The following is a 16083-nucleotide window of genomic DNA, read 5'->3' on the forward strand; positions in this document are numbered from 1 at the left end:
ACCCCACCGTCAAGAAAGGCGTAGGCATACAAAATGGAAATAACACAAGCTTTGGCTTAATTAAATGAAACTTCTGACGACAGAAAATATAGAGAAATCTAAGATAGAGATATTTATCCACAGTAAAGGTGTTAGGTGAAATACTCATTGCACTATTGTAGGAACACGTATGATCTTTTCACATATTGATCTTTCCAACATTGAATTGAAGTTCTTCCAAAGCTTTCCTTTTATAACCACTATAAGGACCAATTTTTATCTACATTATTTTGGTATATTGATATTTGTTTAAAAAGAATGAGTTTGAAAGTGCAAAGCCAGACTTGGCTGCACATAAAAGAAAAAAACTGTCATTAAACTTCCAAGTCAGTTCTCTTTAAAGTTTCGCTTCAATCTATTTTATCATTATTTTAATATATCTGCAGTAAGGTAAGTCATGAACCAGTCACTCTATTGAGAGTCATTTTATTGCTTACATATGATAATGTACTGCAACTCTACGCACTGCTATCAAATAACGAGATACCTAAATATAAACCTATGTTACAAAGCTGGTATTCCGTCAAATAAATGACGTCGTCGCAATGTCGCTGTGCGATTCGTGCTCTGATATTGATACTTATTCATTTCGTCCAATCAGCTTTAAATTAATACATATACATATATGTTGAGACTAGATTACGTAGTATATATAAAGACATCAAATGATCCAACTCAGTCAATCAAAGCCTAACGGAGAACATCAATGACAAGTAGAACGGTCAACTAAGAACAAAATGATGAGGAAGAAATTGTTTCAGCTTTTCCGGTTGGCCCTTATCATCATCGATATGACGGAGGCTGGAAGTAAGTATCTTTTTTGTTCGATTTACCATTAACAAAATAACAATATTTCTAGTGTTTTAAAGTCTCCCGTGGGATGGTCAGTTTTTCTGGGTAGAGGGGTTTGGGCATACATATACTACATCCTGTTCTCTTTAAAATTGTGTTTCTGTTCTATGTAGACTAATACTTCTTCTATATCGCATCCATCTTAGACAAGATTTTCTAATGGCCCATTTTAAGAAACCTTGTGAAATAAGAGCCACGTGAGCAAGGCAATTTTCACCAAATTCCACAAATGTCGAGAGAGGATTCTGCACGATTAATTCATTTTTATGAGGGCTCGAGCTGCTTGAACATTTATATAATGAGCCCTTTTAAAATATATCTCGATCTTTATTACAGGAAGCTGATTGGAATGTAACTATGGGCGGGCTTACATATATATCTTACTAACGTCTGTATGTCTATTTGGAGACTTTGTGAAAGTATAGTCACACCTGTTGGTATCTTGAGATATGCCTTGCTTAGAGTTCCTTGGGCTATTGATATATGACATTCATATGTTACTTAATGGGCGAGCTCTGACTGTTTGATCACCCATGAAAAGATTTATAATACCTAGTTTACTGTAATCCGCGTACGATATTTTGGTGAAATAAAGTTTAAAGTTGATTTATGTTAATCTTAGACTTTACGAAATTTTCGTCCAGAGACAAGGCTAAGTTTAACGCTTGGCTGACTGTTATCGCCTAACAAGTTTGCCAGACTAACCAACAGATCGATTCATCTGCTGTAATGATCGATATGAATGTTGCAATGTACAGGAGCATGTCTATACCAGTCGCCCAAAGATAATGTCCACATATTTCGTAAAGAATCAACCTTTTGCTTTTGTTCAAATATTCCCCAGCGCCATACTCATGTGATACTTTAATTTGCACAGTCGTTATATACTATAGTATTTGTAATGGACTGTCTGATTATTTGATCTAGTTCTAGATATTTGTTACCAAGATAACAATATCCCAACAGACGAATAGATTAGTAATCTAAAGTTATATTACATAACAGGCCATCGTACGAGAAAATTCCCCTCACTCTCAATACACTCAGTTCCATTCTGTTCTGTTCTTTTCTGTTATGTTCTGTTCAAAGGGCGTAGGAACCGGGGGGGGGGGGGGCTGGGGGGGGGGGGGGGCGCCAGCCCCCCCCCCCCCAGTGAAAAATATGGGGGGGGGCGGAAGTATCGTTCCGCCCCCCCGCTCCGCAAGTCTGAAAACCCCTTCTTCATTTCCAAATGAGAAAAAAATCTCATTTGAAGCACCAAATTGCATCTAAGGCCAGGTGAAAATGCAAAATTCTTTACAAAATGGAGTGGGTGTTGAAGTGTGCTATATTGCACCAAATTGCATCTGAGGCCACCTGGAAATGCAAAAAAATTCCAAAGGGGAGGGGGACACCCCCTCCCTTAGACCCCTCCCCCAGGCCGGCCATCAGTCTTCAGCCCCCCCCACTCAAAAGTACCTTCCTACGCCACTGTTCTGTTCTGTTATGTATACTATTCTGTTCTGTTTTGTTTTGTTTCTGTTCAAAGCTACATTTCAACTTAATTCTATTGCTGAACCGTTTTGAACGCTTGTACTTGTAGCTTCTTTTGATGTTTTTTCTTCTTATTTCGTATTCATAGGATTGTGTGATTTTGCTGCGAAGTTTCCGAATCAAGTAAATCAATGTTCTCCTTTACCTGGTAAAAGTAAGTACAAAATAAACAAAACACAAATGGTTAACTAATTATCGTCTACATATTATAAGAAGTTTAACATGCCACAAAGTTGATGTATTTCCTTTTCAATTGAATGCCTGTGTTGTAGCTGATTTTCAAACTTGACGTCTTCCTTGCCCCGTTTAATTTTCTTTTAAACCAAAAACTCTCATATAAAATTCAATCGTTTAAGAGACAGCATTTAATATCGGTATGTTGTGGTTCGTTATATACATTGACTGTATTATCTCTTTATAAGCTGTGTACATGTTTTTACTGTTTAAACCTTACATAACAAATTTCTGTCACCAATGCCATTTTATCCTCTTCATTTTCTGTTTGTCATTTCCATTTCAAAATAGTTTATAGGTCTATGAGATATCGTCCCCTTATGATAATAGAAAGGTTAGGAAAATAGAAGGCTTCCTAAAACATGTATCACAAGTATTTTGTACTCATTATGTATGCAAACATACAAATGAGGTCCATAAGTGGCCTTTCCTTTGCCTGTATATGTAACCAGAAGTAAAAATCTTGGATTTGTATAAATGTAACGCCGTATTGTTTCTCCAAACTTTTTACTGGCTTTCGATGCCAAAATTGTAGAAAATCGTTGCACAATCATTGAGATAGGAAGATTTTATTAGAAAGAGCTAAATTGTGGATCCATTCACTTGCCTGCTAATCATTCATCATGCTGGGTTAGGACAGAGTGTTTTAGAAGCATTTTCCAGCAATTTCAAGTTATTTTGTACCGTAGACTAAGGCAAAACTTGATTGTCCTAATTTTCAAGTTTATCATTTATGGGTCTACCTTGAAGTTACTTAGTTGTAAAATCAACAAATGAAAGCTAAAATAATGTTAATTTTGTGTTGCCCAGGCTCATTGAATTCTACGTGTCCTCCGAACATGATCTATGGGAACTGCAGTTGCCAAGCAACATGTGAAGATCCCAACGGACAATCTGGTTGTAAAAGTGACTGTTTGGGTGGTGAAGGTTGCATATGTCCAGCTGGTTTCTTAATGGAAGGGACTAACTGTATCAATGCAAGTGAATGCGGGTGTTTTGTAACAGCTACCCACTTAGTTTTACCAGTGAGTATCAACATAACTTATTTCAATGTCACGTGACTATGCATGCGAAGTAGTAATGAAACTTAACGCTAACTGACGTTGCGATAACGAAAAAAATATAAGAAACAATCCATTGAGTTATAAATGCCATGTTCACATTTTCATCAATTCAATTCTAGAATGGAGAAAGATACGTCAACGATAACTGCACACAAAACTGTTCTTGTAACAACAACCAACTGATCTGTGAAGACTACAGCTGCAGTACTTCTACCGTGTGTGGTGTCAAGAATGGAGTCCGACAGTGTTATTGTGATGATGGATTTGAAGGTGACGGTAAAACTTGTGAATCCTTGTATACATACTTCCAGATAGATAGATAGATAGATAGATAGATAGATAGATAGATAGATAGATAGATAGATAGATAGATAGATAGATAGATAGATAGATAGATAGATAGATAGATAGATAGATAGATAGATAGATAGATAGATAGATAGATAGATAGATAGATAGATAGATAGATAGATAGATAGATAGATAGATAGATAGATAGATAGATAGATAGATAGATAGATAGATAGATAGATAGATAGATAGATAGATAGATAGATAGATAGATAGATAGATAGATAGATAGATAGATAGATAGATAGATAGATAGATAGATAGATAGATAGATAGATAGATAGATAGATAGATAGATAGATAGATAGATAGATAGATAGATAGATAGATAGATAGATAGATAGATAGATAGATAGATAGATAGATAGATAGATAGATAGATAGATAGATAGATAGATAGATAGATAGATAGATAGATAGATAGATAGATAGATAGATAGATAGATAGATAGATAGATAGATAGATAGATAGATAGATAGATAGATAGATAGATAGATAGATAGATAGATAGATAGATAGATAGATAGATAGATAGATAGATAGATAGATAGATAGATAGATAGATAGATAGATAGATAGATAGATAGATAGATAGATAGATAGATAGATAGATAGATAGATAGATAGATAGATAGATAGATAGATAGATAGATAGATAGATAGATAGATAGATAGATAGATAGATAGATAGATAGATAGATAGATAGATGTCCATGGTCTTCTATTACATCCTACCAATGATCTTACATCAATTTTGAATTAGACAGAAATTGTAACTAAAAATTAAGAGTGTACTTTAAAATAATATTACTTTTGTGCTGCCTAGGTTCATCGAATTCTACGTGTCCTCCGAACATGATCTGCGGAAACTGCAGTTTCCAAGCAACATGTGAAGATCCCAACGGACAATCTGGTTGTAAAAGTGACTGTTTGGGTGGTGAAGGTTGCATATGTCCAGCTGGTTTCTTAATGGAAGGGACTAACTGTATCAATGCAAGTGAATGCGGGTGTTTTGTAACAGCTACCCACTTAGTTTTACCAGTGAGTATCAACATAACTTAATTTCAATGTCACGTGACTATGCATGAGAAGTAGTAATGAAACTTAACGCTAACTGACGTTGCGATAACGAAAGAAATATAAGAAACAATCCATTGAGTTATAAATGCCATGTTCATATTTCATATCAATTCAATTCCAGAAAGGAGAAAAATACGTCAACGATGACTGCACACAAAAGTGTTCTTGTAAAAAAACCCAACTGATCTGTAAAGACTACAGCTGCAGTACTTATGGTGTGTGTGGTGTCAAGGATGGAGTACGACAGTGTTATTGTAATGAGGGATTTGAAGGTAACGGTAAAACTTGTGAATCCTTGTATACAGACTGCCAGGATGTTTATGATGCTGGACATATACGAAGTGGCGTGTATACAATCAAGCCAACTGGATGGCCTGGTTTTTCATTCGAAGTAAATTGTAAAATGGATTCCGGTGGAGGATGGACCGTAAGTCTTGATTTGAAAAACGTTTCAACTTTGTTTTATTGAGTTATGAATCTATTGCAGACAGTAAAAGCAACATAACATTCTACTTCGTTTTGTCTGACTTTTATATATCCTTAACATGGATTGAGTACAGTACTTTGAAAATACTTCAGTAGAAGAGGGTGGTAATCCTTAATAATGCCCCCCCCCCCCAAAAAAAAAGAGAACATTATAAATAAATAAAAATGACAAAAAATCTTAAGTTTGTCATACGGCAATATTATTTTATCTATGAATATGTAGTGGTAGGATGTTTGTTAAGTTAAGTTTGTCAGTTAACATGCTTCATCTGCTTCCCATAATTATCTTTCTTTCATTATTTTTTCCCGCTATCTTTTCAGGTTTTTCAACGTCGCACTGATGGCTCTACTAGTTTTTATCGAAACTGGGCTGCATACAAAAACGGGTTTGGTGACAAGAACAGTTTCTGGCTTGGAAATGAGAAGCTTCATTACTTGACAAACCAGAGAAATTACCAGCTTCGCATTGACACCACTTCTTCCGGTGGAACGGCTAGATATGCTCAATATGCAGAGTTTCAAATAGAGTCTGAGAGCAACAACTACAGGATGAATAAACTGGGCACACACAGTGGAAACACAGGTTTGTTGGATGTTTAGTGTTTGCGCCTTGCCTTGGATAATATAGGTCAAGCTAAAAATTAGGAAACTGTTCACGCTAAACATTATGTGACATGATCGTCATGGTTCCAACATATCTTGATGTTAAATATTAAGTTCCACGCATCAGTTGCACGCATAAATTAGAACGCAAAAAGAATGGAATAATACAAAATCCCGTATTATTGTTAACTTGTATCTCCCTTTCAACTATCTCGATTCGTTGCAATTGATTTCCAGAACCCGTTTTGAATTCGCCAGTTTTGGTTTAATTATCTTGAAAGAGCAAAAGGGTTTTGTCTAGAACGGGCTTTTGGCCAGTGATCTCATCCTCATCCCATCTGGACCGGTCATTTTAAAGACCGTTTAGTGTAATATATATACCGTATCAATTGGATACCGTTGGCATTAATTGACATAAACATTGAAGTAGTCGGTCAAACTAGCTGATGAAAAAGAAAGTATGATGAATGAGGAAGCATCAGTCCAAGAACAGGATCTATTACGGAAGTGAAAAACCACCATATAACTTCACAGAACCATCCCTAGTGTTAAAAGTGAACAAATACTACTAAAACAATATTCTTATAACAAATGTGACATAACTATACCCAGAAAGAGACATACTCTTTGTTTTATGACAAAGACAATCTGAGACGTAGATGGGAATTGCAAATGTGTAAATTATAAGACGAGTTAATTCCAGCTAACGATCTAGTTATCCTTTAAAACAAAATAGAATATCTACTAATTTTACCATGATGTTTAACATCGATAGACAATAGGTTCCTTTTAGGCGAGCTTAGTTTATACATTAAAATACGTCAGTTGAATCCAGATCTATGGTCCGCTTGCGGTCACCTCCATTGAGAAGGAAACGTAAATAAAAAAGAACATCAAAGAACAAATCAGTACATGAAATATCTAATGATTGCGGAATGACCCCATTAGCAATGAATTATATAAATATCTTTCTTTCAGAGTGACCCACTCGCCTACTTCCCAGTATACTGTAATACTTATTTCATGTTCCAACAAAGCATGCAACATATCAATAGGATACCTATGGTATTGTTTAATGGACAAGATGGTTCTTGCTTTGTTACTTCGCAGGTAATTACTTCTATCATAACAGAGGTGAGCAGTTCAGCACATATGACCGAGACAACGACTCATGTGGTAAATTCGACTGTGCAGAGGAGCACAGCAGCGGCTGGTGGCACTCCGATGACTGGTGTGGTTGTCGTATTTCTACCTCTTGCAGTTATTTCACACACGGCGGCAGGTTTTCAATTTGTAAGTCAATTTGTACTCGTGACAACCTCAACGGGATATATGATGAAAGCAGCGGAAAAAGTATCATTTACACTTATAAAGTTGATTCTGATAATTATCGACACCACTGCAACACCAAATTCGTTGAAATGAAAATTCGACCAACCTCTTGAGTCGATGACGGATAGTCTGCAGCTAACATGTGATATGATTTCTCTCGAACGCATCGTTGAAAACGAAATAAGTCGCAGAATGAACATTTATTTTCCTTTATAATTAAGAGAAATCAACTGGACGAACGAAGGAATGTTAATATCTGCATAGACACATTTAAATTTATGTACCATCTTCGGTGATTGAAAATTCCCGAGAAAACTTTGATTAGGATATTATTTGTTCAACTTTGAACGGAAGATTATTCTTTAATATTCAGGCGCGTCGTTGGATATTTCTTTATTTGTAACAATTACCTTACTAATAACTACGTTTTTAAGTGCAATGAAGATGAATAAAAGAAAGTGGAGCATAGTCATTTATTTGTCTTTATTTGGTTCCTTGTGCTTATTTCACTAAAGTATAAAACTAGTTCACAGAAGAAATATATAAAATAGAGAAAAACGTCCATATTTGTCATCTGTACCTTTCATAATCTTGATGTTTTCTATAAAATAGATTATATGATAGTTGTTTTAAACCTTATTATAAACGTGTTATAAATTTAATTGGAAGACGCACAGTGAAATTAAATGTATGGTAGGACATATATAGATGTCAAGCTTCAATGACTTAATTGTGCAATTAACTTAAAGGTCTACTGACACCTAGCTGATTTGCCCTTTATTCAGTGCATCAATTGTGTGCGATAATCTCATTCAATATCTGTTGAAATGTTTGCTATATTTGTTTCCAAGATAAACTCATTTGAAGTATTGATAAATCTGGGGAAACTTATTAAATATGTGCAAACTATGACGTAGAGTGTTGCGCTCATCCAATTTTCTTATTTTAGACGTTAATAAGTTAACCCCTAATTACACGCCTATATATATCATTTGAAAAATGTGATGTTACTCTTTTCAACAATAGGTAAAAACAAATATTTAAAAAAAAAGTACGCCTTAGGCCAAAATCCTGTGTTCAGTGTCCTGAAGAACGAAGGATATAAAAACAAAGGATAAATAAAATAGACAATTAGGCAGTCACCCCTTTTACATCATCAATGTGCATAATTAGCTAATGTTTGTTCATATATAAAACTAGAATTAAGAAAAGACTTGTAAAGTGGTCAATCTTTGAAGGATTTTGGTGAGAGCTACAGCTATTTTGATTATTTCTAATGCTTTTTGGAGAGATTAGGACAATGTTTTCCAACTATGTGTCCGTAGACCGTTAAGCCCCAACCCCGTCCCTTTACAAGCCACCTAGAGCATACGTCGGCTCACGTTTCGTAACCCTTGCATTTCACCAGGGAATTTCTAAATACGCCTGAAATCATCTTCATATCTCTTGATTTGTGCACCGTATGTTTTCTGTTTGCATTGTTAAACATTCCAGGCATCAGAGATATTGATGCTAAATGCAAACACCAAAATGCACTTTTAGCAATAGCTAGTTTTAGACACTTGTTTTCCCTTTCGGCGGATGTATACGTTATTGTAATTGTGATAATGTTACCTATAACCATGGCGTCATCTGTCATGAACAGGGACGACTTCCGGCTGGATGATGCCATTAAAGGCATGGTGCACTACAATTACTCTCTGAACAGACATGACAACACACTTTCGTCACAATACTTCTGTGTAACTATAGCGATACCACAGTATACCTTTTCGTAGAACACTGTACGAAACACATCATACCACGATAACTTCTAGAAACTAGATGCATTTTTAGCAAATTTCATTGAAAATAAGATGGAGGAAATAATCTTAACACTGTTGACCAAACATGCTAACGATGACGAAAGCTGACTATCTATTCTTGTGAGAAACTAAAGAACGAACAAAAATGTATAGATGTAAGGGCTAATTGAATTAAGGCTTACTTTACTATCGAGTAAGTAAAGGACGTTGTAACCATAACACGGAGCAGCAGATTAGATTGTCTTTGTTTAAGTCGCCGGTCCTTATGTGTTAATACTCATGGATTGGTCAGAATGATATGTTATGATAACACAAAGCACAGATCAACTCGACGATAACACCACCATGATAACATGGTTAGACTCTCAATGTAATTGGACTTAGCTTACGAACCACTCAAGTTTCTTGGTATCTTACACATATATATATATATATATATATATATATATAGATATATATATATATATATTGATATATATATATATCAATATCAATATATATATATATTTATATATATATATATATATATATATATATATATATATATATATATATATATATATACAGGTGCGTATCCAGGGGGGCGTTGGGGGCGCGCGCCCCCGGATAAGAAAAAGAGGAGAGAAAAAAAAGAGAAGAAAAAAGGAAAAAAAAGAGGGGGAAAAAGAGGAGGAGGAGAGGTAGGAAGGGAAAAGAAAAAGAAGAAAGAGAGAAAAAGGAGAAAAGGAGGGAGTAAAAGAAAAACGCGAAGACATCGGGAAGAGAAAGAGGAACAGTGACATCATTACAGCGCTGAAGCGTAGCCAGTGACGGATCAATGATTTCGTAAATGTGTGACTCACCCTACCCCTTACACCGACAACTCCATTTTTTGACGTTTCCATTTTCCTCTCTCACTAATGATCTATATATATATACTATATATGGTCTATCATAACGCGTGTGTAGAATTATGCTATGAAACCAACTGTGGCTGGTCTCGAACTCGACCGCGTCGTCGGGGAACATGACGATTTTTGGGATGGGGGCGACCGCCCGCCCTCCCCCCATTCAGCATTTTTTTAAATGATATCGCTAAGTAATTTCAAAATAGAAAGTGCTTAGATGCAACTTACAAGGCCTGGGAAGTGTCATTTCCAGCGATCTGGGGGACATTTTTGGCCAAAATTTGCTTGTACGCTTCGCGCTAACAAATGGTCCTGGGTAGTGCCATTTCCAGCGATCTGGGAGGCATTTTCGGCCAAAATTTTCGTGTACGCTTCGCGCCAACCTATGGTGGCGCTACGCTTAGATAATTTGCCTACAGGCTTCGCCCCTCCCTTGACAAATTCCTCGCTACGCGCCTGTTCGAATTTGTAACGCAAACAGCAGATATCACATCATATCAGTGAGCAAGAAAATGGCGTTCCAGGATGAAAAGCCTCAAAACTGTCCGACTTGCCTGAAAAAATAACCAAAAATTTTCGCGCGCGCTCAACGTGTTAATGTCAATATCATATAAGCAAGCATCGGTTATTACATCGCATGCCATCATGTACCGTACGTTCCGTTAAAACTGCGCAGTATACCGCGGGATGCTAATGTATACAACGACATGTCTCATGTAGATGTATAAAAAGCACGGAGGTCCTATTATGTCAAAACTCTCTTTTACATTAGTAATGGCGAATTAGGGGCTGCAACCCCGCCGCGCAGTGGCGGAGCGTCCATACGGTCATGGGGGCGGATGCCCCCCTGACGGACTCAAATGGACTGCTGGCGCCTTTTCAGCTCTTTACCACTTTTTACTTATTCTAGATTATTGACTTTTTTATTGCGCTCTCATCTACTTATTGACATTTGTCACATTTTGTTGGTGTAATTTGGCGATGACACCTTATTCTTCGTTTATCTGCAAATTAGCCAGGCCCGGAAAGGGTCATTTCCTGCGATCTAGGGAGTATCTTTACTCAAAAATTTTCTGTACGCTACGCGCCAACCAGTGGTGGCGCTCCGCTTAGATAGTGTCGAAAGCGCCCCTACAGACCACTCTCGCCCCTCCTGACCAGTACCCCTAGCTCCGTCACTGCCGCCGCGCCTCCTACGCCTATGTGTGTAGTCTTCGGTTTCGGAAATATCTGCTAGTTTTTCATTTCCTTCAACCAAGTTTTATAATTAGGGGATAAATACGAGGGGAACCGGTCTTAAATTTGATTTGAGACCGATGATGACGTCATCGAGGAGGCTGAGCGGACCTAGGCGATAGCTCAATCAAATCAAATTTAAGACCGGGTACCCTCGTTTTTATCCCCATTCATAAATGACCCTCACAAATGTTAGAAAACGGCATTTTGTCGCTTATTTTTGCTGATCTGTATTTAATTCTCCTAATGTCTCCCTTGATCTTTTTCCTGAATGACGTAATAGTAACCTCATTGTAAAACAGCATTTTCTTCCGACGAACATTAAGAGTGAAAAAAATACGAATGAAGCAGTGTCGTTTGGTCTTAATTTTTTGTACTGTAATCAATTCAAACACTAAAAAATGGAGGCAAATGCAAATTAAATAAGTACAGATGAACAAATTTCTAAATATAACATTTTAAAACGTTTTTTGACCTACCAGGTCAAATTGCTCAATAAACAGATGCTGAGTTGTGTGTGTTCTGGAAAGTCCGTAAACGCTACAACACAGTTAGGATAGCAACGTTGCTTGTTGCTAACATTCTTTTGAGTAGAACTCGTCTATCCCTGGTCGGTAGATGAACCGTTCAAATAAACGTTTACTGGGCCTGAGAATGAGCAGTTTTTGAAGAGGTTCCGAGCTCCATTGTTCGACAGGTGTACTTGTAGTAACCGCAGTGTTATTGCGAGTCTGAAAGATCGCTAGGCCTAGTCCCTGGTCAGTCATGTTTACTGCTAGTAGTAGTAGTAGTACTAGTAGTAGTGCTACCGTTATTGTTAGGCTTAGCGACAAGGTTTCTACTGTTACTATAGTGTCAACATTGGACGCTTTACGCTTCGGTTCTTCGCCACTAGCACCACTATAAGGTTGCTGACATTGACTCTAGCCCAAAATTAAGCTCAAAATTAAGCCCTAAGTCATTCATGTTGCTCGAAGTATTTAGCTGGATGATTTAAGAAGTACGTACAGTGTGTATTGAGACTCTGTGTGTGTGAAAACATACAGTACTATACTGCTGTAACTGATTGAAAGTAGGCTATATATACTGTACAGTGTTCTTTGCAAGTTGGAACATTTATTTGCCCATAAACATATTTGCATATAATCATGGCAACGTTATAGCATGTCTTCATTTCTTTTAATTATGACTTCATGATTGCCACGGCAACAAACCAGTGTTTGTCTAACAATTCGATCCTGAAGCAATTCTCCTCTCTATACACTCGACCAGTCTCGAATCGCATTCGAGACCAGTATACAGAAAGTTGGTTTAGGCATTTATGAATAGCCGTTATAAGAGGTTTTAATATTAGTACACCAATAAATTAACTGTGTCTGAATTTTCGAAAATTTCTGACCAACATTCTGCATCACACTCTACTCGTGCAATTTTGACCGGTCTGTTAGGGGTTGAAGGAAGTTTTTCTATATTGGTTGTCCATAGATGAAATTTTGTACAACATTATGGGTATGTTTTGAGGTGAGTTTATTCACGAGAAATGTGAATTTTCAAATTCTGAACAAATATGGGCTTAAAACCTTGAAAAGTGGGGCTGACGGGTATTGTGGGCCGCGACGTAGAATCACCTACAAAAGCAAAGACCCACAGGAGATGCGATCAGGTCGAACATGATGTGTGCCGGGTTGACAATCTTCAAAAAGGTTATGGATGGAAAAAAAAAACTATTAGGAAATACTTGGTTCTCAGGCAAAAAGTGTACATCTGGTTGGTCATTTCAAGCCCGAGAAGTGCCGTTTCCGGTGATCTGGGGGGTATCAAAATAAGAAATTTTCTTGTACGCTGCGCGCCAACCGATGGTGGCGCTCCGCTTAGATAGTAATTCGCGCCCCCCGGGTTTGAAAATCCTGGATTCGCGCCTGATATATATATCCCGGTGGAGGCTGGAAGTTTTTCACTGTTATTACGATTTTCATTTTTATATATATATATATATATATATATATATATATATATATATATATATATTGAAATTGAAACTATTTTATAGAGAAGAGTGTCGGCATGGCAGTGAAGTCGATGCGACTGACTGATTTCTGCTGGGTTTAGTAGACGTTTTGGAAAATCGGATTATTTTATATTCGTAGCGGATTATTTAATCCGTACAGAAACGGATAAAAAAAAAGGAGTGGGGGGTAGTAGGGAAGGGCCCCAAATCGCACCCATGTAATCCCAATTTGTGGATGCACCCTATTAGATGTAGCCACTATGATCGCAACCGTGCAATCCCACTTTGTAACATACCAAGGTTCCCTATAACTAAGATGTAGCCACCAATGATCTCTCCCGTACAATCCCAATTTGCTATCGACTGAGATTCCCTGTAACTTAGATGTAGCCACCAAAGATCACACAGTTACAGGGGATCTGGGTATCTTACAAAGTCAGATTGCACGGGTGAGATCTGCGGTGGCTTCATCTAAGTTACAGGGAATCTCAGTCGATAAAAACTTGGGGTTGTACGGGTGAGATCATTGGTTGCTACATCTAATAGGGGGTCGGGTTAAATTCAGAAATTGGGATTACACGGGTGCGATCATAGTGGCTATATCTAATAGGGGATCGGGGTACATCCAAAAATTGGGATTACACGGGTGTGATCTACGGCCCTCCCTATTTCTGGGGAGGGGGGGGGGGGGTTACAACACCACATTAGATTTATCATGTGATGACTGTGCATAGCGTACATATTTTACAATTAATTCATACAATCACCAAATAGCGTAAGGCAACGATGGTCGCAGCAGTTCTTGTGTACAATCTTCATAAACCAGTGACTTTGATCAACTGGTGTCGCACAACAATGAATTGTTCCATTGACTTACGAAACTCGTCACTTTCAAGACTCTCCAAAGCATTGACGGAAGTTTTAAACTGGCATATCCTACCAACCACATGCACGATAGCTGAGGTATTGGCCTGTCATGGTACTTATCTTAACTGTTTAGATTTTGAGCTAGAAGAGGAGCAAGTTTGGCATACTAAACCCCAACTCTTCCATCTGCTTGCTCGGAGTAATATCAACATTAAACCAAAGAATTTCTAAAAATGGTTTTATATTACCTTCAACCCTCCCTATTTTCACACCATCTGTGCTTTAAATTATGCTCTTTCACGTAAGGCAGAAAAACAATGATGGTAATATGGATCATTGCTTTTGTAGGCGATTCTACGTCACGGCCCACAATATCCGAAAGCCACACTTTTCAAGGTTTTAAGCCCATTATTTGTTGAGAATCTGAAAATTCACATTTCTCGTGAAAACATACCCATAATGTTGCACAAAATTCAGTCTATGGACAACCAATAGGGAAAAACCTCCTTCAACCCCTAATAGACAGGTACAAATTGCACGAGTAGAGGAAAGTAGGATGAAGAATGTTGGTGAGGAAATTTTCGAAAATTCAGACACAGTTAATTTATTGGTGTAGAAATATTGCAACCTCTTATTATGGCTATTATAAAACTTGGTTGAAGGAAATGAAAAATAGCAGATATTTCCGATATCAGGTATATCGAAACCGAACACTACACACATAGGCGTAGGTCCCGTAGGAGGCGGGGCTGCAGCCCCCACCCCCCGCCCCGCAACCAATTTTTTCGGGCACCTACTGAGAGAAAAATAAATAGCAATGAATAGCTTAAAAATAATCTCCTTGGTAGTTAAAATAAAGTTCTAAGATTGGCCGACATTACTACTGTAAAAGAGAGTTTGACATAATTGGATCTGTATGCTTTTTCTCCATCTACATAAGACATTTGGTTGTTTACATTAGCATCCGGCGGTATACTGTGCTACTTTCACGGACCGTGCGGTACACCATGCCATGCAATGTAATGACCGATGCTTGCTTATATGATATTGGCATCGATATGTTGAACGCGCGCTTCGCCCGCGAAAAATTTTGGCTTTTTTCTCTGGCAAGTCGTTACAGCCCCAAATCCAATTGGGCTACGCCTTCGACTACACACGTAGACAGTTTTTGAGGCTGTTCATCGTGGAACAAGCATTTCAATGCTCACTGATATGATGTTATATCTGCTCTTTGCTTTACAAATTCGAACAGGCGTGTAGCGAGTAATTGCCATGGGAGGGGCGAAGCCTGTCTGCAAACTATCTAAGCGAAGCGCCACCATGAGTTGGCGCGAAGCGTACAAGAAAAATTTTGGCCGAAAATGCCTCCCAGATCGCTAGAAATGACACTTCCCAGGCCTTGTAAGTTGCACCTAAGCATTGTCTATTTTGAAATTACTAGCGATGTCATAAAGAAAATTTGCTCGGGGGGGGGGGCGGTCGCCCGCTTCCCGAAATGCGTCATGTTCCCGACGACCCCGTCGAGTTCAAGACCAGCCACACACACACGTCCATGCACACACACGCGTTATGATAGACCATATATAGTATTTATATAGATACATTAGTGAGAGAGGGAAAAAAACGTCCAAAATGGAGTTGTCGGTGTAAGGGGTAGGGTGAGGCGCACACCGCTCCGTAATCCTTGATCTGTCACTGGCTACCC

The 16083-nt window shown here is 37.8% G+C and overlaps 1 protein-coding gene across 1 annotated transcript; it reads left to right on the forward strand.

The window, feature by feature from the left end:
- The first annotated feature begins 615 nt into the window (after positions 1-615).
- Positions 616-8032, forward strand: LOC139961950 (uncharacterized). Its single transcript, XM_071961668.1, has 8 exons — positions 616-846; positions 2513-2578; positions 3469-3683; positions 3842-3992; positions 4901-5115; positions 5276-5581; positions 5962-6223; positions 7354-8032. Exons 1-8 carry the CDS (start codon positions 777-779, stop codon positions 7686-7688), a joined length of 1620 nt encoding a protein of 539 aa, XP_071817769.1. The 5' UTR covers positions 616-776; the 3' UTR covers positions 7689-8032.
- The last annotated feature ends 8051 nt before the right edge of the window (positions 8033-16083 follow it).

This window comes from Apostichopus japonicus, chromosome 20 (genome assembly GCF_037975245.1).
Source record: "Apostichopus japonicus isolate 1M-3 chromosome 20, ASM3797524v1, whole genome shotgun sequence".
In the NCBI taxonomy this organism is placed as follows: Eukaryota; Metazoa; Echinodermata; class Holothuroidea; order Aspidochirotida; family Stichopodidae; genus Apostichopus; species Apostichopus japonicus.